Source organism: Pelobates fuscus, chromosome 1, assembly GCF_036172605.1.
Source record: "Pelobates fuscus isolate aPelFus1 chromosome 1, aPelFus1.pri, whole genome shotgun sequence".
Classification (NCBI taxonomy): domain Eukaryota; kingdom Metazoa; phylum Chordata; class Amphibia; order Anura; family Pelobatidae; genus Pelobates; species Pelobates fuscus.
The window spans coordinates 296,483,179-296,506,132 of record NC_086317.1 but is presented as its reverse complement, the minus strand read 5'-3'; the positions used below and the strand labels follow the sequence as shown (position 1 = coordinate 296,506,132).

General features: G+C 37.9%; 1 protein-coding gene across 1 annotated transcript in view; it reads right to left on the bottom strand.

Annotated features, from left to right (window-relative positions):
- Positions 1-22,954, bottom strand: part of CFAP47 (cilia and flagella associated protein 47) — a 356,049-nt gene that overhangs the window by 254,877 nt on the left and 78,218 nt on the right. Inside the window, exons 29-31 of the mRNA XM_063457869.1 lie at positions 22,349-22,486; positions 2,965-3,163; positions 1,967-2,179 (exon numbers count right to left, since the gene is read on the bottom strand). Of these exons, the coding sequence (XP_063313939.1) occupies positions 1,967-2,179; positions 2,965-3,163; positions 22,349-22,486 (550 nt within the window). The remainder of the gene's footprint in view (positions 1-1,966; positions 2,180-2,964; positions 3,164-22,348; positions 22,487-22,954) is intronic.

Sequence of the window (22,954 nt, the reverse complement as noted above, 5' to 3'; positions counted from 1 at the left end):
TGCTGCCGCCCACCTCGTGTGTTCTGTATTAAGGGTTAATAAGTCTTTAGGCGTTTAGAAAAATACTCCTCTCTGTCTCATTAAAGATTTTTTATACCTGAAGCTGAAACAAGCAAGGTGAATTGTCAGCATAGGACTCCCCTAAGAGGTTTGCCTTGACGTAGCAGGTGGGCTTCCATCTAATGGCCATTGGAGTGGTACTAAAAACCTCCAGTTATCTAAATATGCATAGGGATTTGGGATAGTGCACAGGTAACTCTTTTCTATGGTTTTCATTGTATGTATTGAGGCTGATGTGTACTATGGTCATAGTTGCCACACAGGAGTAGCGGGAGTCTGAGTGCAGGAATTTTTTTTTGTGTATTTGTATAAGCACTAGAGGACTGCCAGAATGCCTGGTACAAATGTGCACCAGACTGACATGATATGCCCCTTTATTTTAGCGTCTACATTATCTGTGACATGAACTGGGTTGCCAGTGTTGGAAGGCATATAATAAAACAGAAATCTGCACGTTTTGGAGCCTTTTTCTCTTTAAAAAGGCTCCTTTAAATGTGAGTTTTTATTCACTGACGTCTAATATTAATTTGTATTTAGGGAGAGGTATTAGCAGTAGAAAGAGGGAAGAGGTCAGACCATTGTACAGAACACTGGTGAGACCTCACTTGGAGTATTGTATGCAGTACTGGAGACCATATTTCCAGAAGGATATTGATACTGAGAGAGTTCATAGAAGTGCTTATAAACTGGTTCATGGATTGTACAATAAGAATTTAACATGTATAGCTTGGGGTTCCCAATTAATTTTTCCCATGGAACCCTTTGACATGGTGTACCAACATCACTCTCACTAACAAAAACACATATAATATTTGACAGACACAAAAACACATACAAACTCCCTAACAGACACACATACATTTTGTTTTACATTTTACTCCACCCAGCTCCCCTACCTTTAGGAGTGCTGGCATGGAGTCCATGGGGTCCCGTGGGGCTGCTAAATGGCTGGCGTGCTGAGCATGCAGTCCCTGGGGTCCAGTGGGGCTGTTGAGCGACTGTCATGCGGGCGGCGAGGGAGCAGTGATCTCCCTGCTCCCGGCTCCCTTGTGCGACTCTTAGTGATGCCGGAGCCGGAGTGATGCCATAGTTCGGCTCCTGCATCACTGCTGTGTGCACGAGGGTGCTGATCGGGGAGATCACTGCTCACTGCTCCATCGTTGCCCGCGGCCATTTTATTTTTTACACTTTTGGCGGAACCCCAGTTGGTGTTCCGCAGAACCCCAGGTTTCCGCAGAACACCAATTGGGAAACTCTGGCATGGAGGAAAGACGAGACAGATGGGATATGATAGAAACATTTAAATACATGAAGGGAATCAACACAGTAAAGGAGGAGACTATATTTAAAAGAAGAAAAAACACCACAACAAGAGGACATAGTCTTAAATTAGAGGGACAAAGGTTTAAAAATAATATCCGGAAGTATTACTTTACTGAGAGGTCAGTGGATGCATGGAATAGACTTTTATCTGAAGTGGTAGAGGATAACACAGTAAAGGAGTTTAAGCATGCATGGGATATGCATAAGGCTATCCTAACTATAAGATAAGGCCAGGGACTAATGAAAGTATTTAGAAAATTGGGCAGACCAGATGGGCCGAATGGTTCTTATCTGCCGTCACATTCTATGTTTCTATGTTACCACACAGAATTGCATTATGTTTTGGTTTGTATTTCCTTTTATATGTCTACATGCTGCCCCGGTACATGCATTAAGGGGGTAAGTGTTATCCTACACAATTTTTAACGCTGCCCTTGCACTTTGTGTTTTTGGTGGGGCACATCACCTAAACACTGAGTTTTGTTTTTTTATATCAGGGAACCTGCATCAATTGTCAGTGACATACATGGTAAAAATAGTCAATAATGCAGTTTGCATAACAGAAATGGGATACTTTTCTTACTTGAGGAAAGTGAGCAATGTTGCATGTTGCCAATGAAGCTGTAGCACTCTTTCTGTGGGGTCAGAGGGCAGTGACTGGCTTGCAGAAATTCCAGGCAGCATCTGTCCACTCAGGTAGAACAGCATGTCATAAATGGTTTTTGTTTGTTTGCCCAGATTTATTGTTTTCACAACCTTTCGTTCAGACTTTGATAACTGAATTTTGCACACCCCACTGCAAAGAAAAAACAAACAGAAAACAGGAGAAATAAATATTTAAAATGAAATTTCATACATAAATCCAACTATTTAACGGTTATTTTTAGCCGCATTGTTACTTTAACCAAATGTAATTGCCAACATGTAACTCTCCAGTTATTGTGTAAACACAAATTCCATGGCACTAATCTCCAATCGTAGACACAGTTATTTTTGTTAGGATGGTTGCTGGGAATATATATATATATATATATATATATATATATATAAACAATCCAAGTAGATGGCTGCACTCACGGGCAGCCGTGAGTGCAGCCATCTACTTGGATTGTTTGAATATTGAAGCTATTTTTGGTTGGCACCCGGTCATAAACGGATATTGGAGCATGAGTGCAGAAGCTATTTTGTTTTTTGTATATATATATATATATATATATATATACAAACACACACATTTCAAAAGGGTTAATACATTTTTTAGTGGCAATATCCATGACCTTATGACCACTGCTGCCAGGTATTTTATTTCCACAGTTTTGTTTTTGTGACTGTTTGTTTCTGTTTACAGTAGATAGAAAGGCAGACGGATATATAGATATATAGAAAGGCAGACAGATAGGTAAGTAGGCAGTCATCATCCTGTTTTTTTTTTTTTAGCTGAAGTGCTTATCTTCCTGAGAAAGCCCAAGGTGAATGTCACAGCCAGCCATACGTGGGTAATGATCAGTAACAATGTTCTATTGTAAAGAAATAATAGTAATATAAAAGAGTCTTATGACACTGCAGTTATAGTTTTGTTACCTCCAAAGTGAGTTTGGAATTGAGATGGGATTACATCCACTAGCCCATCCGAAAAGACTGAACCACATCTGAACTGCAGTTAAAACTTTCTGGAAGAAGAAACCTTCTTCTGAATCTTCTTCTGGAAAAAATGACAGCTCAAATGTATCCTTTGTCCTTTGGTATTGTGTTTTTTCATTTTCTGGGAAGCTGTCATCTTCTGAAACAGATAGCAAACATTTTGTTATTTAAGCACAACAATATTCTTTACAGAAAAACATTTGCGAGCTATGATTCTACCCTAATAGCATTAATATAGGTACTCTATTATAACTGCATGACTAGAAAAACAACATTATTTCATTTTTTCAATTTCCATCTAATCCATTGTTTTAATAATCACTTCAGTATGCTCAAATTAGATTATTAATGTCATTAATCTAGCTGAAAAAGCCATTATCTTCAACAATTCGTAGTTCACCAAAGAAAAAGCTAAATTCAAAAAGGGCAATAAAAGTGTATTTTTCATGTTTACTGATGCATTCACGTCTCTATGATGTAACCAGTATTTTCTCCAGAGCTGTTTTGAGTGAATAACTGATGTTTCATATATGCTAAGTGTGCGGTTTGTCACAATTTTGGTAATATACATTCATAATGCCCATCTGAGACACCTCAAGAGATTAATCACGTTCATCTCCAGTCATTCTGAAATGCCTTTTTGCCTACAGAGGAGATCGCCTCCCAGCTGTAGTCAAATGGGCAATATAACTCCCAGCTTAATGCCAGGTATCCGTTAGCTCTTGTGGAGAGCCCACTAATGGTTGAGTAAGCTAATTTTTGCAGTCTACCTTCTATTCCAATCCTGCCGCTGCGCATCAGACTGGCCAAGGCACTAACTCATGTAATGAAATCCCACCAGGATCTCACTAAAGGATTGTTGTTGCAAGCTGGGTCTGCATTCAGGTATTCCGGATCCAATGTAATCAGGTTAACCCCAACAGTACAATTAAGCATTTAAACAAACATAAAAACACATATTCCCTCCCTCTGTTCAACTCTGCAACAGCAACAATATACATCTGTTATATACATATGAGAGGGAATATATATGTTTTCTGTAGTTCTGCCTAAGTCCAGATGGCACATGGCACAAGGGGTAGTAGAAAATGAGAGGGTTAATATGCTGTGGGGCTTTAAGATCCAGACAGACAAGCAAGTACTGGCCATTGTGGTGGTGGACAAGGAATGGAAGACTGCAGGGGTGTTGGATGTGGTATTACCCAATGATTATAACACCAGGAAGAAAGAACATGAGACGATGGACAAATACCAATGACTGAAAGAAGAGCTATAAAATATGTGGAAGGAGAAGGCAGTCGTAGTGCCACTTGTGATAGGGGCACTTGGGGCTGTGACTCCCAAGTTGGGGGAGTGGTTTCAACAGATTCAAGGTGAAACATCTGAGATCGCTGCCAGAAGAGTGCAGTATTAGAAACAGCTAATACACTGTGCAGAACCCTCAGACTCTCATGCCTCTGGAGAATGATGAATAAATATACCACCCAGGAGGGGTGAGAAAATCAATAAATATATTTATTTATTTATAATATCCCTTCATTCATAATAACATGTTTACGCAAACAGCATACCTACCCAAACGCTTTGTATCAATGTGTTTTTCAAATTGCAATAACTTACAAATGAAAGGATTTTATAATTGTATTTGGGCTTTAATTCAATTTTATATTTTTTTTATAAGTTTTTCCACTATCCGTTAAACATGGGTCAATTGACATTTTAATTTCATTATTAATGTGCTATTTAATTACTTTTTTAAAAACATATATAGTAGTTGTTTGTTTGTTTTTTTGCAATAACTGAGTAGTGAAGTAATTATCTGCTGAAATATGATCAGTTCACACCCCACAACCAACACCTACAGGTTTCCATCCACTCTCTTGACCAATTTTGTCCAGTTTGCCCAGGACCATCTCCTTTCTTTTGCCCCTAGGAAACATAACCACTACGGTCAGCTGCAGTGCTTATGTTGCCATTAATCAATGGATGAATTTCCTGGTTTTTTTTTTTGTTGTTTTCCTTAACTCATCCTCAGCACTGTCAGCTAACCATCACAGTCCAGGTTCAACATAATTGATAGGAATAACGCAGAAGTGCAAATTCGACATGATCAAATCAGTTGAAATATGGACCATCGCTGGGTGTCAAAGAGAGTCTTGTTTTTTTGTAAACTGCTCCCAAACAGTTTGACCAAAAAATAAGTTGACAGCCCCCATATACTATTGGAAGTACAACCACTATACTAAGATATTATGTTTAAAGTTTGTTGAGTGTTATTTATAACATACACAAGTTTTGTTTTTTTACATATGCAATGATTAGCAAAAGGCTAATTTTCTGGCAGCTGTAAAAAGTACACAATATGGTTTTAATAAGTAGACACTTTAAATTGTAATTTCTAGATTACTATAAAAAAATAATATTGCAAAGTTTATACAACTATTACTAATAATGATACCAATGGCTAAGAGGACATCTTTTTGGCTATATTTAAATATTCCACTAAACTATTTCCCTTTTTATTGAAATGGTATATTTCTGCGGTATTTATGAAGTTCCCTGCATTTCAAGGTGAGTCGTCCTCTTCTTATGACAGTTAATTTATAATATTCAAGCTGTCCTTCAATAGAGGCAGCTTTAAGGCTTCATAGAAATATTGAATATTGCTATGTCAAAAGTAGTACAATTGTGCCAAAATTAGCATCTGCAAACAAGTAGCTTAGTTATTAGTAGCTGAAGAAAACACAATCAGTACAGCTGTGACAAATATATGCAAAAGTGAATAATTTCTAGTTTATGTTATGGCTCCAGTAATCTCCCTGTCCTTTTCCTATATTACCTGCAGTGTGGACCAAAAAGTATCAGTTCTTGAAAATAATAATGCAGCTGTGCTCTTTCTGGTCTGTACAAAACTCCTGCATACATCTCTATACTTATCTCAAAGAGCAGTTGCACAACTAAGACGATTCATGCTCAGTGTTCCAAATAACACTTATGGGTATATTCACTAAACAGCATATTATAGTGAACTGAAAATGGAATTTCACAATTTAGGCAAATATAGTCTCCGGGAGGGCAAACCCTGGACCGGTGGGGGTTATCCTGGTCCCAGCAATGCTATCTTGTTTAAATCCTCTGGTTATTGAGGATGGACCACTGTACTTATCTGTACCCAACAGCAGATCTCAAAATGGCTAACAGGCCTTTTCCAGCAGAGCCGACTCTAAAGCAGACCCCCAGAGTTCTCAATGACACCACCATAAGCTTTATGACAAGATTGGAAGCAATGTTTACCAGTTTCTGGCCTAATCTGGAGGAGCGATCTGCAGCTTCACCTCTCTTGCGTGAGAATGTGGGCCAGTATGACGAAACACAAAGTTTGTAAATCGCCCAATATCCCCACTGATTTTCATTTTGTGCATGGAACCCCTAGTAAGACACATTAAAGCCCAGAAAGGAATTAATCGCTCTTTTTGCGGACGATGTCCTATTATTTCTTTCAGATCCAGAATCATCAATACCTCAATTATTGAGCATGCTTGAAAGATATGGCCAATTGTCATATAAAAATAATTTTAAAAAATCACAGGCATTGGTATTAGGGCTCTCAGCAGCTACTACACAACGCTTAAAATCATTATACCCATCTGACTGGCGCAAAACATCCATATCCTATTTAGGTATCAAACTTCCCATAACACAAACGCTGATAATAAAAGAAAACCATCTACCATTAATACATAAATTAGACCACCAACTTAAAAAATGGGAAAATAAAGAAATATCCTGGTTGGGTCATATACAAACAATAAAAATGATGATTTTGCCCCATATTCTATATATTTTTCGGACATTACCAATTACCATTCCAAATACCATACTTCGGAAGTTCCAGGCACTTATCAATGCGCATATCTGGAAAAGGAAACCCCCACGAATCGCACAAGACCAGCTTTGGCCCCCATTTGCGAAAGGTGGTTTAGGTGTTCCAAATGTTAAAAGTTATTATAAGGCTACACTACTTGCTTAAGGTCTTTCAATACTTGAAAGGGTTTCTCCTCCGTTATGGCTGGCACTAGAAAGTGCACAGTTTTTACAAGGCTCATTATCGTTCGCACTATGGTCTGGGAATATAGTACCTAATAAGGCAACATAGTTGTTCCCAATCACAAAAACTCTTCTCCATATATGGAGAGAGTCAATTCTTAAACTTTCAGTAGGACAAGATTTATTATTTGTTGCACCCCTGCAGACTCTGACTGTTTTTACGCCAGACCTGCAGCTGGAACCTTGGACACAGCTAGGCGTTTGCCATATACGGTCATTACTTAATGGCTCAGGTGCTAAATCATTTCCTGAATTGGTTAAAGAGTACTCCCTACCACCCAGAGAAATATTCACATATCTAAGGATTAGGAATATTCTACACACAAACAAAATTAAAGAGATTCAGTCACCAGCACCGTTTGCACTAAAATGCAGCCTAAGAAACAGAAATATGTTCTAAAATGGGAAAGTGATTTAGGGGAATCATTCCTGCTAACAACTTGGTTTCAGGCACAAAGGAAAACTAAAGAGGTTTCCGGTAGTCCTAATCACTGGGAAACTTACTGCAAAATTATTATGCGATGGTACTGGGTGCCAGCCAAATTAGCACATATTTTTCCAGGGACGAGCAACTTATGCTGGCGTTGTTTAAAACACGAGGGGTCTATACTCCATATTTTTTGGCTTTGCCCGAGCATTACTAAACTATGGGAGGATATAGAAAAAAAATTTAGGATAGCATTGAAGGTTACTATTCCATTCAGACCAGAATGTTTTTTACTCCATATATTTCCTATACAACTTAAGGAAGAAGCAATATATATGATTATTCATTGCTTAACGGCAACAAAAATTACCATTGCTTATAAATGGAAACAAACACAAACACCAACAATATCAGAGGTCTTGAGCAGATTTGATTCGTTTATCCTCTATGAAAAAATGGCAAGCCGAGTTAAGGGTAGAGAGGATTTATACAAACGAAGATGGCATCAGTGGTTGGAAATAAGAGATCAGTATGTGCCAATGATGACTATTGCTACATAGCCCTTAAAAAATAAATATGAAAAGGAAAATTGAAAGGAAAGAAAGAAATCTTTTTAATATATATTTTTTTCTTCTCCCCCCCCCCCCCCCTCCTCACTTGTAGACAAGATAATGGTTTGCAATATACGTAAGAGAGATAAATGATACTGCATGTGATGATATTGTTTATAAATCTATATGCAATTGGCAAAAATGTTACGGTCTGTTCCCCCCCACCCCCCCTTGTTTTTCTTTTCTGTATCCTATGTATTTGATTGTTTTTTTGGGTCATATCTTCAATGACCGATGTAATCAACATAAAAATTTAAATAAAAACAAGATATAAAAAAAAAAGTTTGTAAATCGGGTACATCTCTGGGTGTACCCGATTTACACACCCAGACTGGGTCCCTGGGAAGCCAAGCTTCTGCGGAGTCCCACTGCATTTCATAAGAGCTCCACGAACGGTGAAGAGCAGATGGCAGGAACCACCTCTGACACGACTTTGCAGAAAGTCTGCCACTAAGCCCCGACACTACACTCTTGCACTGCGCTCCAGAGGGGGCCAAATCAACAAGCGCAACTGGCACTTTCAGAGGGTTCCCACTCAGCAAGGCCTGTGCCATGCATTGAGGCAATCCTAGAGCCCTGTTCCTGATGCTAGACACTGCATGACCCACAGAGGCATGAAGCAGGAGTACAACAACTCATGGGGCTGGTGGAGTGTCCCTTTACATTTAGATGGAACTCCCCCTATGGGGTGCCAGACTTCTATTCACGAGCATAGGCCTAGTGGACATATGACAGAACAGCAGAATCTTTGTAGCCATGTATATTCTTTTATTTTCTTTTCTTTTGTTGTATAGTTAATTATGTGATAGGCCTAACTCTTATTTGCTGTAGTACCTTATTATGTGTTTCACATAGTCTCTTATTAATGGGACACTATAGTCACCTGAACAACTTCAGCTTAATGAGGTTGTTCAGGTGAGATCTATAGCTCCCTGCAGCCTTTCTCATGTAAACACTGTATTTTCTGAGAAAATACAGTGTGTACATTGAAAGCTAGGAACACCTCCAGTTGCAGTCACTCCGAGTGAACCAGACGGACTTCGGGGGTTGATGGAGGCATAATATGTCAGCAGACTGCTTGTTTTTCTGAGTCTAACAGCATGCAGATTTACAGCTTCAGGCTTGAATACAGTAATATTTTTACTATATTTATGGAGGCATGAGGGGCCCAGGGGGCTAGATGGTGGTGTTAACACTATTGGGTCAGGAATACATGTTTGTGTTCCTGACCCTATAGTGATCCTTTAAGCATCTACCATAGTTTAATCGTCCAGTGGTTTATTTATCTTAAACCTCTACACAGTTCTATGTTACAGCTTATATACTTCTCCAGGCTAATTCCAAATGGAAGGACGTATGGTGACAAGCTGTTTGTTTTTATATTTCAATGTAAGTCATTAAATACTTTTTTACTTTACTCTGGAAGTGCACTACATTTTTGTATATATCTTTCTCTTTTGAGATACATACATCTACTTTATGATGAACGTGTGAGGAGGGACAACACCACATTGGACACTGAAAGAAAAGATACTGCTTAAGGCTGTTTTAATTCTACGAATTTGTGAGTGACCAATTGTGATTACATACTAATATCTGTCCCACACACAGTTAAACGCTATGTTTCTCCATTGTGTCTGTATTTAGCAGATATTCCCCTACTCTATGTGTATATATCTATTGAAGACAAGAGGAAGTCTTCGGGGATCTACCGGGAAAACTTCACCTAAAAAATATTAAGGGAAGTCCTGGTTTGTTTTGAACTATTCATTTTTTCACTGGGTTGTGTTCACATATATTGTTGTTTTTGTTTGCATATCTTGATCCTCACTATTGTGACACAATCACTATGGCAACTCACTCATTTGCAAATATACAAAGAGGTAGAAATGTAAGATTTGAAAAAATGTTTCACCAAAATATAGACAATATCCCTTTAAGGGATTCTGATAACTATTACTTCACCAAATTAGAACGCCTAATGGTGAAAGAAACAAAAAAATGGTGGGAAGTGTCCTACCTAGAGGGTTATCTCAAAGAGGGATTAATCCCGAGGGGATTGAGAGTGGAAAAGATCCCAGCATGTGGTATAGAAAATGAGGATTTTTTTAAGGAAATGGGATTTAATTTTAGATACCTGTTCTCAAAACCTTATGAAATTGATCATTGAATTTGAAAAACAAGGTAGAGAACAAACAGAGTTAGACTTAAAAACATTAGAATCTGAGGGCAGCCAAAATATAGAACCCAATAAATATAAAGAAAAAGAACAAGAAATTTGTAACGTAATAAATAATTTAGAAGAAAAGATTGCAGAGACTAAAAACAACAAAATGAAAAGAGACAGACGAGATAAAACATTTAACACCTTTTCCACTAGTAATAAAATTAAGAATAAACACAAACGACACTTCGATAGAAACAATAGGAATTTTGAGGGACCACAAAAAAACTTTCAATTTAGAAAATTTGATACATATAAAAGAAACACTTCACCCACTCGAATAAGGGATTCCCCAACTAATTACACACGAAATTCACCTAATAAAATGAGGAGACCTCCCAATAATTATACACGAAGCCCAATCATTACGAGACGAAAAACATTTACCACGAATACTGCCCCACAAACTCAAAATCCCACCAAACAAAGGGGAAGAAAAGAATCAATTTCCCCAAATCGATGTGACACTCCCCCTAGAAGGTCCTATGCCCAAGCAATAAGAACAAATTTGGAACACCAAAATGAGAGGGAGGACCTTTTTTTAGAGGGAGGGACCCACAGGGATGGGAGAATAACCCAATTTTTCAAACCTCGCCACAACCATCAGGGAATTACATCAGACATCCACTCAATCTCCCCCAAAAGAAAAAGAATAGAGGAGAATCCATGGAGAGAGGACTCTCTAAGACAAAGACACTAGAAAAACACTATGGAATCTATAATTTAACAGATATTCAGCTATGTGACACTGATTTGAGAGCATTAAGTAAAGGTCTAAAATTTGCCCCTAATCAGAAAATGAATTTTTTTAACATATATATTGATGTGCAAAAATATATCCGTAAGATGACACTTAAGAGATTTTTTTTTAAAAAGGGAAACAGAAGAAGAAAATACACTCTCAAAAAGTTTAGACGAAACTAGTTTGGAACAGAAACAATTTAAAAAGAAATCAAATTTTTACCCAGTAGGGGACAGAGGCCCTTTTCTGGAGACATTCAATAGCATGGTATGCCATGATTTAGAGGAATTAGAAAAAGAAAAAAACCTAGGAGAAAATAAATACAACATGAGTAAAGAAGAATCAGCAAGTATAACAAAACTACAAAAAATGGACAACATAGTAATAAAAGAAGCTGATAAGGGGGGAGCCATAGTCATAATGACGAAACAATACTATATGAACGAGGCATACAGAATCTTGGGAGACATAGAAACCTACATAAAATTAACAGGAGACCCAACTAAAAAATTTAATACCATCTTAGGATCCCTGTTGGATCAAGCTTATCAAAATAACATAATTTCTAAAAACAATAAGGAATATCTTTTTAATAATTTTCCAATTATACCCATTTTTTATTTTCTCCCCAAATTACACAAAAACCCAACAGCACCCCCGGGGAGACCAATAATCAGCGGTATAAATTCTGTATCTGCCCATTTATCAGAATTTGTGGATCACCACCTTCAAAAATATGCGCAAGAAGCGCCTTCTTATTTAAAAGATACTGCCCACGTTTTAAGAATCATGGAGAATATAATCTGGGAACCTGACTATGTCTGGGTGACCCTAGATGTCACATCACTGTACACAATAATAAAACACAGGAAAGGCTTGGTTGCAGTAGAACGAATTATGGAGAGAGATGAAAACATGTCATCAAATTTTCGAAATTTCATTTTAAATAGTATTCATTATATTCTTAAACATAACTATTTTTTCTTTGATGATTCGTTCTATCTCCAAACCACCGGTACAGTCATGGGGACCAGGTTCGCCCCCAGCTATGCAAACATATATATGCGGGATTGGGAATCCAACCACATATGGAGTGGGCATAGCTGGGCAGCGAACCTGGTCCTATGGAAGCGTTTTATTGATGACATTTTATTAATTTGGCGAGGACCACAAAGCGATCTGTCATCATTCATAGATTACATTCATCAAAATGAGTATGGCTTAAAGTTCACACATGAAATAAACACTACCACTATCAATTTCTTGGATTTAAATCTCTTTGCAGGGAATAAACAAATCCAATCAAAATGCTTTTTTAAAAAAACGGAGGGTAACAGTTTTATCCACAGAAAAAGCTGCCATAAAGATAAATGGTTGGAAACTATACCAAAAAGCCAGCTAATACGAGTAAGAAGAAATTGTTCAAAAAACTCAGACTTTAGAGAACAAGCTGAGCATTTAAAAAACAAATTTGTGGCAAAGAAATATGAAACAGCATTGCTAGATAAAGAAATCAAAGAAATAGAAAAAAAGAATAGAAGAGACCTGATAGCTTCTAACCCTAAAAAACAACCTAAGGATAATTACAACTTTTCCTTCATTACCCAATACAACACACAACACTGGAAAATAAAAAAGATCCTAAACAAACACTGGGACATTCTGCGCAAAGATCCCATTTTAGGCAAAGTCCTACCAAAAAAAACACCAGTCATCTTTAAGAGAACGAAAAATCTAAAAAATGTATTAGCCCCAAGCTATGCTTTGAAAATTCCACGTAAAAGTATTACCCTAAATATTAGTGGCTTTACCCCGTGCAATTCATGCAAAGCATGTAAAAATCAAAAATTTATAAAAAAAAAAGATTTTACAAGCTTCGCTACAAAAGAGAGATTTAAAATAAAATCGAATATCAATTGCAACACAAGAAATGTGGTATATATGCTACAATGCCCCTGCGGGAAACAGTATGTGGGGAGAACTTGCCGAAAATTAAAAGAGAGAATATTAAAACATCAAAATAATATTAGAAAGAAATCAATGAAGCATATAGTACCACTACATTGCAATATGTGCAACAAATTTGATTGGCAAAGCTTTACATTCGTGGGTATAGAACAGGTGGACCCATATTGGAGAGGAGGAAATTTGACCAAAAAGCTCTCCCAAAGAGAGACTTTTTGGATTAGTAAACTAAAAACCACTCCAACCCTTGGGTCTAAATTTAGATATTGACTTATGGAGCTTTTTTGAAGACTAAATAAATCACCTGTTAGACATTCCAGTTTATGTTGTTTCTTTGTGTCTTGTATGGGTATCATAGCACTTCTCCCTCATTCGAAAAATGAAGGACCCTATCACATTTCTATCTTCAATTTTTATTTCCATTATATATATATATTTCATTTCATTTCAATTTTATTTTTAATTTTAATATTTTTATTCATTTTTTAATTTCTTTATTTAATTTTTCATTTTTATTTTATTTTCATATTTATTTTTATTTTCATATTTATTTTTATTTTTATTTTCATTTTCATTTTCATTTTCATTTTTATTTTTATTTTTATTTTTATTTTCATTTTTATTTATTTATTTTTATTTTTTTTATTTTATTTTTTGTATTTTTATATTTATTTTTATTTTTATTTTTACTTTGATTTATTTTATTTTATTTTTATTTTTATTTTTATTTTATTTTTATTTTTATTTTTAATTTAATTTAATTTTAAGTCTATTTATATATATATTTTTTTAATATTTTATATTTTTTTATTTTTAATAAAACCCTTTTTCTTCATAAAATTCTAAATATAGGTAATGTGATATCCATAAATCATCTGATCGGAAAATATAAAAGGATTTTATTCACCTTTAAGTAGAAAGAGACAGAAGTGCAATATAAATGGGTTTCACCAGCCACATCAATATTTATATGTATGTACATTAATATGTATATGTATGTATGGATACTGCATTACAGATGGATACTATATTTAATAGTGGTAATATAGACATCTGCTTTGCATTCTTTTCTCCTATCTTGTAAATACTGACTTCTTCCCATCAAATGAAACATGTATGAAATGTATGCAGAATGGATAACATATGTCCCTATACAGATCTCATCATTAAAACAAATGTATCTGTAAGATTTATAAATATCGACTGTATTATAAATATAGACCATATTGTAAATATAGAGGTTATTTCCACATCTCTTGCAAGTAGTGCCATCCAGAGTTTTTTTAATTGTTCTCCTCTCCCCCCGGTTTCCTTTTACCCATATGTTTTGAGCTAACACATCATCGCAAGAACGACTAACTAACGGCCGGGACCCATTTCCGGGTCGGTGGAACGCAAAATGAAACGCACACGTCGGACGCGATGACGTCACCAGGTTCAACAGCGCAACGTACGCGATGACGTCACCGGGTTCCTTGCCGCGAAAAAGTGAATTGAAAGCCAGCTGATGGACGTTTACAATTCAAAGGGGGTGTATATAAGGACTGGGAGGGGGGATTGTATTTTATGCTGCTATTTTTCATTGCACTTTACTGCACCAAGTCCCTGAGGGGACGTATGGTGACAAGCTGTTTGTTTTTATATTTCAATGTAAGTCATTAAATACTTTTTTACTTTACTCTGGAAGTGCACTACATTTTTGTATATATCTTTCTCTTTTGAGATACATACATCTACTTTATGATGAACGTGTGAGGAGGGACAACACCACATTGGACACTGAAAGAAAAGATACTGCTTAAGGCTGTTTTAATTCTACGAATTTGTGAGTGACCAATTGTGATTACATACTAATATCTGTCCCACACACAGTTAAACGCTATGTTTCTCCATTGTGTCTGTATTTAGCAGATATTCCCCTACTCTATGTGTATATATCTATTGAAGACAAGAGGAAGTCTTCGGGGATCTACCGGGAAAACTTCACCTAAAAAATATTAAGGGAAGTCCTGGTTTGTTTTGAACTATTCATTTTTTCACTGGGTTGTGTTCACATATATTGTTGTTTTTTTTTGTTTTGTTTTTTTAATTCCAAATGGAGCTGGGCTTCTGTTGTCCTATCTATTCTTTTAGAAAAAAAAAGTGCAGTCTTGTTAACATTTTACGCTATGTGTACTTGGTATTTATACTCATGTGACATGTCAGCATGCTCTAGCGTCTTCTGCTTTGCACTACAAACTAAAGAATGCCAAAAAATAAATCACAGCTTTGCTATTTTAGTCTGACTTTTGCAATTCAGATTTCTTAATTTACTGATTAGTAAATTAGTCCTTTTAGTTGTATTATATCACTGACTGTGTAAAGTGCACATGTTTTATTCAAAATACTTTATTATTATTATTATTATTATTATTATTATTTATGCCAACAAGTTTTGTAGCGCTGTACAGTGGGTGGGCTAACAGACACATATTTGTAACTTGACAGGTTGGATACACAGGAACAGAGGGATTGAGGGCCCTGCTCAATGAGCTTACATGCTAGAGGGAGTGGGGTATAGTGAGACAAAAGGTAAGGGTAGGGTAGAAAAGTAGGTTGCTAGGACAGTATTCATTGAGGGCTTAGTGTTTTGTTTTGATGACAGTTGCAAAAGAGGAAACAGGGTTCGGGGAGGGAGCTGTTCACAGTTTAATTGATGTGAAATTGGCTGAATATCTCAATTTCTTTTAATGATATCTGTTGTGTTTTTCCTATAAAGAGAAGTATAGGTATATTGATTTATAAATCGAACATGTTTAAACTTTTGTTTTTTAAAAATATTATATAAAGAGATTTAGCATTGCATGTGACTGTTACAATATATAATAATATGCATAAATTTGTTACAATTTGAAATAGATACAAAGTAGTCTTAAGATTCCTTTAATAAAACAGCAATGTAATTGAACAGCCTTTAAATACACTGAAATGACAGTTAGCCCATATCCATTGAAAAAGCTGCCGTAGCGGAGAAACGCTTTTGGTGAGGAGCTGACTCCCATCACCAGCATCCAGTGCACGCGAAGATCCTGATTAATTCAGTGCAGGAGGAACAAGCTGCTTACTCGGGACGCCGAGCAACTCACTTGAAGGTCTGCACTTTATTTAGTAATATATTAGACAACTAGTACGGATGAATCTATGTACTGTCTATATTTTATGGAAAGTTTTTAACATCAATATTTTTATGAGCATTGTATCAAATAAAGTAAATATAAAAGTATTTCATCTCTGTCTCCATTAAGTGGGATGATTCTATAATATACTTTTATTTTTTCATTTTGTATATATCAGGATTTGCACCACCAAATGAGCTGCTGATTGGGACTACTTGAAGAAAGGAATCTTAAGATTGATTACTGGACTTTAACATATATCTCTTAAGGATTACTTATCACCTGTGTTTTGATGACAAATTTTTATTTTATAAGATAAACCAATTTGGGGGTTTTCTTATGATATTATTAGTAGTAAATTTGCTAGTAATACACTAGTATGCATTTGCACTGACTGCTGGCATTGAATTACCAACAATAACCTAAAGACCCCAAACTATAGAAAGTGCTCAAGAACATTAGAAAAATGTGAAGACTATCAGGCTAAAGTGAAAGGATTGAAGGAGCCTAGACTGAAAGGGAGGTGTTACAGAATTGGAAGCTGTAAAAAAAGAAAAGTTGACAGAGGTTCTAGTTGTAATTGTGTCAAAATTGATGTGTGCCTGCGATGGATTCCATATTTTGTACAGTACAGGGTTTTTACATTTGTACATGGACAATTTCTAAGAATAGACATTTCTCTGGAATTTACACCGCTGAATAAAACATTAAATGTCACTTTAACTTGTGAGCACCTTGTTTTTCATGGAGATGCTCTGTTATATTTAAAATTTATATTAAAGATGAACGAAGAACATCACAATTCTGTTCAAACGAGGCAAAGCCTGGACAAACATTACAAAAGAAATGGACAATCAGAAACATTGTTGTATACTCTTCTTCAATGTATGCTTTCTATATGTTGACTGCCAGGTGCAAATGACAGATCGTATCACAATAACTGACAGAGAGCTGTGATGGAGTTGCCCAGTTGCAGTATAAGATATGTTTTTACATTTATTTTATTTTCACACCTTATAAACATAGCTTGGGAAATTACAGCTCCTCTTTAAGTCAACAGCTGGAATAGTTTGGGTCAGTTTAGATGCTTTGGAAATTGCGAGTTCATAATGCACAGTGCACAATCACTATGAGCCTATGCAGTGTTGAATTTAGGGCTCATGGGTCTAGACCTGAAAAATGTTATGGGCCTAAGAGAGCAGTTGACAATACATTGCATAATAGCTATGGACTCTATATGTGACATATAGCATTGCAGCCTATTTCAAAGCAAGGACCTGGAACTGTTGCTCCAATAGCCCCTATGTTAACCTAGCCCTGATACTACTCAGAATTAGGGCACTATTAGTAAACACATTATTATCTATTCATTTATAAAGCACATAAACAGAACAAGCACCATTTCTGGGCAGGTTACAATATGGTTTTATAACTTGTTTATTATCAAAAATATTTTGCGGATAAGTGCAAAGGTCTGAGCAGTAGTTTCATTTACTGTATTTCATGAATAAAAGCTTAATGAGCAAGCCTCCATGGCTGCATCCGCTGTAGATTCTGCAGACACTGGTGAGAAATACGTGTCAATGTGTCTCATTGAAATCCTACAATGACTGAATATTCTAATTTTTCTGGTCAGGCCAAGCCTTAAACATTACTCAGCACTGCGAGCCTGGGGAGTCCATAGCATACATATCTACTCACCAGGGTTAATTTTCAGTAGCCTATGGCTAGTGGCAAGTTAAAAATGTATGCCCTGCATTTATTTTATATGACTGTGCAAATATGTGTTTTTATTCCTGTCAAATAAAAATAAAACTATACATATTTGGGACATAGCTCATCTCCTTATAGTTATATAAAAAACATCCAATCAAACCCAAATAAACACAGCTCAACAGTGTTGTGGGTAAGTAGCTGCTGTCTGTAACTTGCAGGGGCTACAAATTATCTCTAGGTTTCAAATCTTGGTGCTACATCTTTGTAGCCTATCACTAATAATAACTGCCACTATTGATACCAACCATTTACACCCGGAGTAGGTCAAGACAGGTAAGTCTCTACATTTACCTGTCACGGCACTCTGAATGGTTAGCTTGAAATCCAGCCAACCAGAGTGCTCTGTGTCATTTTACACAGCGTGGGAAAGTTCTTTGGAATTTTCCCACGCTGTGTAATTTGACTCATAACAACACTCTGATTGGCTGATTGAAAGTAACCAATCAGAGAGCTATGAGTCAAATTACACAGCGTGGGAAAATTCCAAAGAACTTTCCCACCTGTGTAAAATGACACAGATCACTCTGATTGGTGGATTTCAAGCTAACCAATCAGAGTGCTGTGACAGGTAAATGTAGAGACTTACCTGTTAGTCTTTTCATTTACCTGTCAGGGCACTCTGATTGGATGGCTAAAGCCAACCAACCAGAGTGCTCTGAGCCTGATTGCAGGGCGGGGCAAGGCTTTATAAGCCTTCCCCTCCCTGCAGAGCTCAGTCTGCGCGGTGCCCTCCATGGGTGAACATGGATAATTTTTTCAGTGTCGGGTTTTTTTTTTTTACGGCGTATTTATTTTGCACTCAGATTTTTTTTTACAGGTACTTAGTTATTGTTCCCCCCTCACTTTTTTTAGGGTGAGGGGGAAAGTAGGGTCCCCCTTATTCTAATTTAGGGCCCCACCTCACTGCTCAGGTGCCCCCCCTTATTCTAATTTAGGGACCCACCCACCGCTTCAGGGGTGGGGGCCGTGGGAGAGGACAATAGGTCTCCCCCCTTATTTTACTTTAGGGCCCTTACCCGCCGCTCAGGGGTGGGGGCCAGGGCGGGCGGACAATAGGTCCCCCCCTTTGAAGTATTTTAGGGCCCCCACCCACTGCTCAGGGGTGGGGGCCGGGGGGAGGACAATAGGTCCCACCTATTCTTCTTTAGGGCCCCCACCCGCGGCTCAGGGGTGGGGGCCAAGGGGGAGGACAATAGGGACCCCCTCCTATTTTTCTTTAGGGCCCCCACTCGCCGCTCAGGATTGGGGGCCAGGGGGAAGGACAATAGGTCCCCCCCCTTATTTTACTTTAGGGCCCCCACCACTCACTCAGGGGGAGACTGGGGGGGCAATAGGTCCCCCCTTTAGTTTAAAAGCCCCCACTTGTGCGTCATGGGTCGGGGCTCGGGAGGGAGGACTCTTTTTTTTTTTTTTTTTTAACAGTGAGCAGCCACAGGCGGTATAGCGAGTAGGGGGAAATTATTTACTAATACTAAGTAATCTTTACTTAGTATTAGTAAATTTGTCAGAAAAAACAATTTAGGTCTTTCAGCCATTTGGTAGATAGCTCCCGAATACCATAGGAGTTATCTACTTACTCATCCCCATCCATTGACTGTAATGGAAGTAACTTACATTTTATATGAATGTGTGTTACTTGATTGTTGTAAGTGTTGCAAATGCTTACAGCTGAATCCTGGCTATGTTTGTATACTTTTTATTTAAACTGGTATACAGTGTAACATTCTTCATTCTTCCACTTCGGCACCTCGACACTTCGGAACTTCGACACTTCTGAACTTCGGCAACTTCGGAACTTCGGCACTTCGGCAACTTCAGAACTTCGGCAACTTCAGCTATTCGAACATTCTGAAGTCTCTGAATGTCCGAATTGCCCGAAATTCGTCCGAATTGACATTTGGAACAAAACAAATTGCACATGTCTACTATTCACATTTTTTGTTGACCAGGGGGATTAATTTGGTGTATCCTCCAGGTCTTCAATATCTTTAGTTTTAAATAATAATGAGTAGCAACAGGGTTAGAAACAAGTCGGAAAGCAGCCGCGAAGTAGCTAAGCCCAATAGAAAATAATGGAAGCTCTTAGCTGCTTCCAGTAGGAGAGCTCCATGTCACTACTGTAGCCGTTAACTAGCCTCTCCTTGCTAAAATACCTGTTGCTATTTTAAAAACTAGGTACAATGTTGTAAACAAGCCCTCAGTTTTATTTCAGACAACTGTCTATTTGTAATACTAGCTGCCTGAAAGATCAGATTTTCCAGGCAGCAAGCAAAGGCTATACTGTCTCTTAAGATAAAGGACATTCGGGGGCGGGGCCAGACCACCGAGCTGGACGGTCGCAAGACAGACCAGGTCCAGCAAAACCTAAGCCATTCAGCCATTAAACTACGGCTTTTGGCAAAAATTCTGGCCAGCAACGGCGGCCCTTGACGGGCAAAGTGCACTGGACCCAGGGAGAGGCTTGCTCGCCGAGTATTAGTCCCCTGGGAGAGAAATCTTCAATGCTGAAGTTGAGGCATACTCTGGCGGTGAGTGGAGCGGACGGCTTCCGCCCCGCTATCCTGCCGAACAGTGTCCAGCCTGGGGCTTATGCCCTCGAGGAACCGGCTCCGTTCCCCCCCCTCTGGACCGGGGGGGTGATCCCGGTCCTCACCCTGAAGCCCTGACCGCTACGACTGGGACTAAGGCCTCGCAGCACTACCAGAGGCAGACTTTAAAATGGCGGAGACCACGCACCTAACTTCAAGATCTCAGTGGGAGATGCCTACTCCACAAACGCCGCATCCAACGTGGCTCAACAGCTCTAAAGGATCAGCCACCCATAAGATCCAGCCGTATACCCGCACTCTGGCACCCTACCGGGACACTTACCTCGGGTGACTCTCTTTAAGCTCTCAGCTCCGGTAAGGAGATGGAACAACAACCAGCGGCGGGAAAAGGGGCACAGCGCGCCAAGCCTGCATTTACCTGACCAGCAGGGCACATCAGCCCCTACTCTGCACCACATCACCTTTTGGACACACCGGGGTCCAAGTCCAGCGAGTCGGATGCCGCACATCACCCCATGCAGCACCTGTTGTCCAGCCCACAGCAGCCGCAACACGGGCAGACCACCGGACAACAGCGGGAACAAGCTGAATCCACGGAATGCAGGACTTTACCAGACACAAGGGAACTTTTTAATCATGACCTAACCAGTCTTTACTTTCCCCAGTATAACTATGTCGAAATATTATCTGTCTTACTGTGCTAACTGCATTCATGTGTAGCTATGGGTGGATAAGGGTTGATGCTGTATCTCTCATACCTTACTTACTGCATCCATGTGTAGCTAAGGGGCCTAAGGGGTGATGTTAAATCTCTCATACCTAAGCATGTACCCAGCTAAACTAAATATACTGCCTGCATGTAACCTTATCTTGCAACTAACTGCTAGAAAATGTGCAATGCCTAGCAACCACTATGTGTTATATGAAACGTCTACTTAACCAAAAAATGTGCAAGTTACTCTTATGCCACAAATATGTTCACCACTCTACGAACACTGCGCTTGTTAGAGCTGTTGTGGCTATACAAGCCATGTTGCAATCTCCTATGCACAACAAAAATAAAAAATTCAAAAAAAAAAAAGATAAAGGACATTCAAAAACTCATATTTATCTATTAGTTTTGTAATTATCTATTGCGTTATTTTGTATATTCTAATTTGGTAAATTATTTTAAAAGCCAGGGTTATCCCTTTAAATCAAGCTTACGGTACAACGCAATGTAATTATGTTTCCATAATGAAGGGGCTTTCTAACCTTGTGTCCAATCTAACAATCAATTAGCAGAATTAAATGTGAGTTGCCATCTGTTTGCCATCATATAAATACACCCTTCAACAAGCATATGATGGCTTGACAAGGGTGGTATTTTGTTTCAACAATACTAATTATGAGATCGTTATTGGTCTGCCGGTGATTCTTTCTAATGACATATTTTCCCTTGGATGCTGGTAATACTGTGTTAAAATGTTGACAGCTACACTTTATCTTTGGGATTGCTGTTTGCAATACTTTTGAAAATAACAGGGAAAGAAAAAGAAAATTGGAAAATTGCATAGCTTTTGAAAATGTATATGAACAAAAACAACATTTAAAGAATTTAACCAGAAATCATTTTTAACTTTGCTACACTGGACATAAATATTACAATACATAAACAAACTGTACATTAGCTTATATCTGCTTTCAAATGCACAATTTTGTTTTTTTATCTTCAAATAATGGAAATGGTATATGCATAAAAAACCCTTGATAGAACCAGAGGACATACCCAAGAGCGATGCTTCATATGTCGAGCTTGTAACTGCACCAAGGGAACTAGAGGAAGTACTCAAAGATGGTGTTCCTGGAATATAGCAAGGACGTAGGACAGCTTCCCCGGAGCATTTTCCATTCTTTCCATTATGGCCTAAATATTAGAGCATGCATTAAATAATATTCTACACGAATAGGGATAAGTAAAATAAAATATTGCTCACCTTGTTCCGGTATACAAGCACTGATTCTTAAAATTAGATTTTAAACTACCAGAGGAGGCGATTTTTACCAATTTTTATTCACAGAAATATAACTATAATTGTTTACATATTTACCCCTTAAGGACACATGACATGTGTGACATGTCATGATTTCCTTTTATTCCAGAAGTTTGGTCCTTAAGGGGTTAAGGGACACTATAGCGTTAGGAATCCCAACATGTATTTCGAATTCTAGTGTGTCATGTAAATTATTTTGTGTTTCTTGCCCACACCTCAGGGCAATCCTAAAGGATTGGCTGAAATCATCAAGATTGAAATGGTAGATTTACATACTTTTTACCATTGCAGTGCTGCTCACTCCTTAGCTGCCCCATCTCCTTGGGGCAACCACAGAGAGA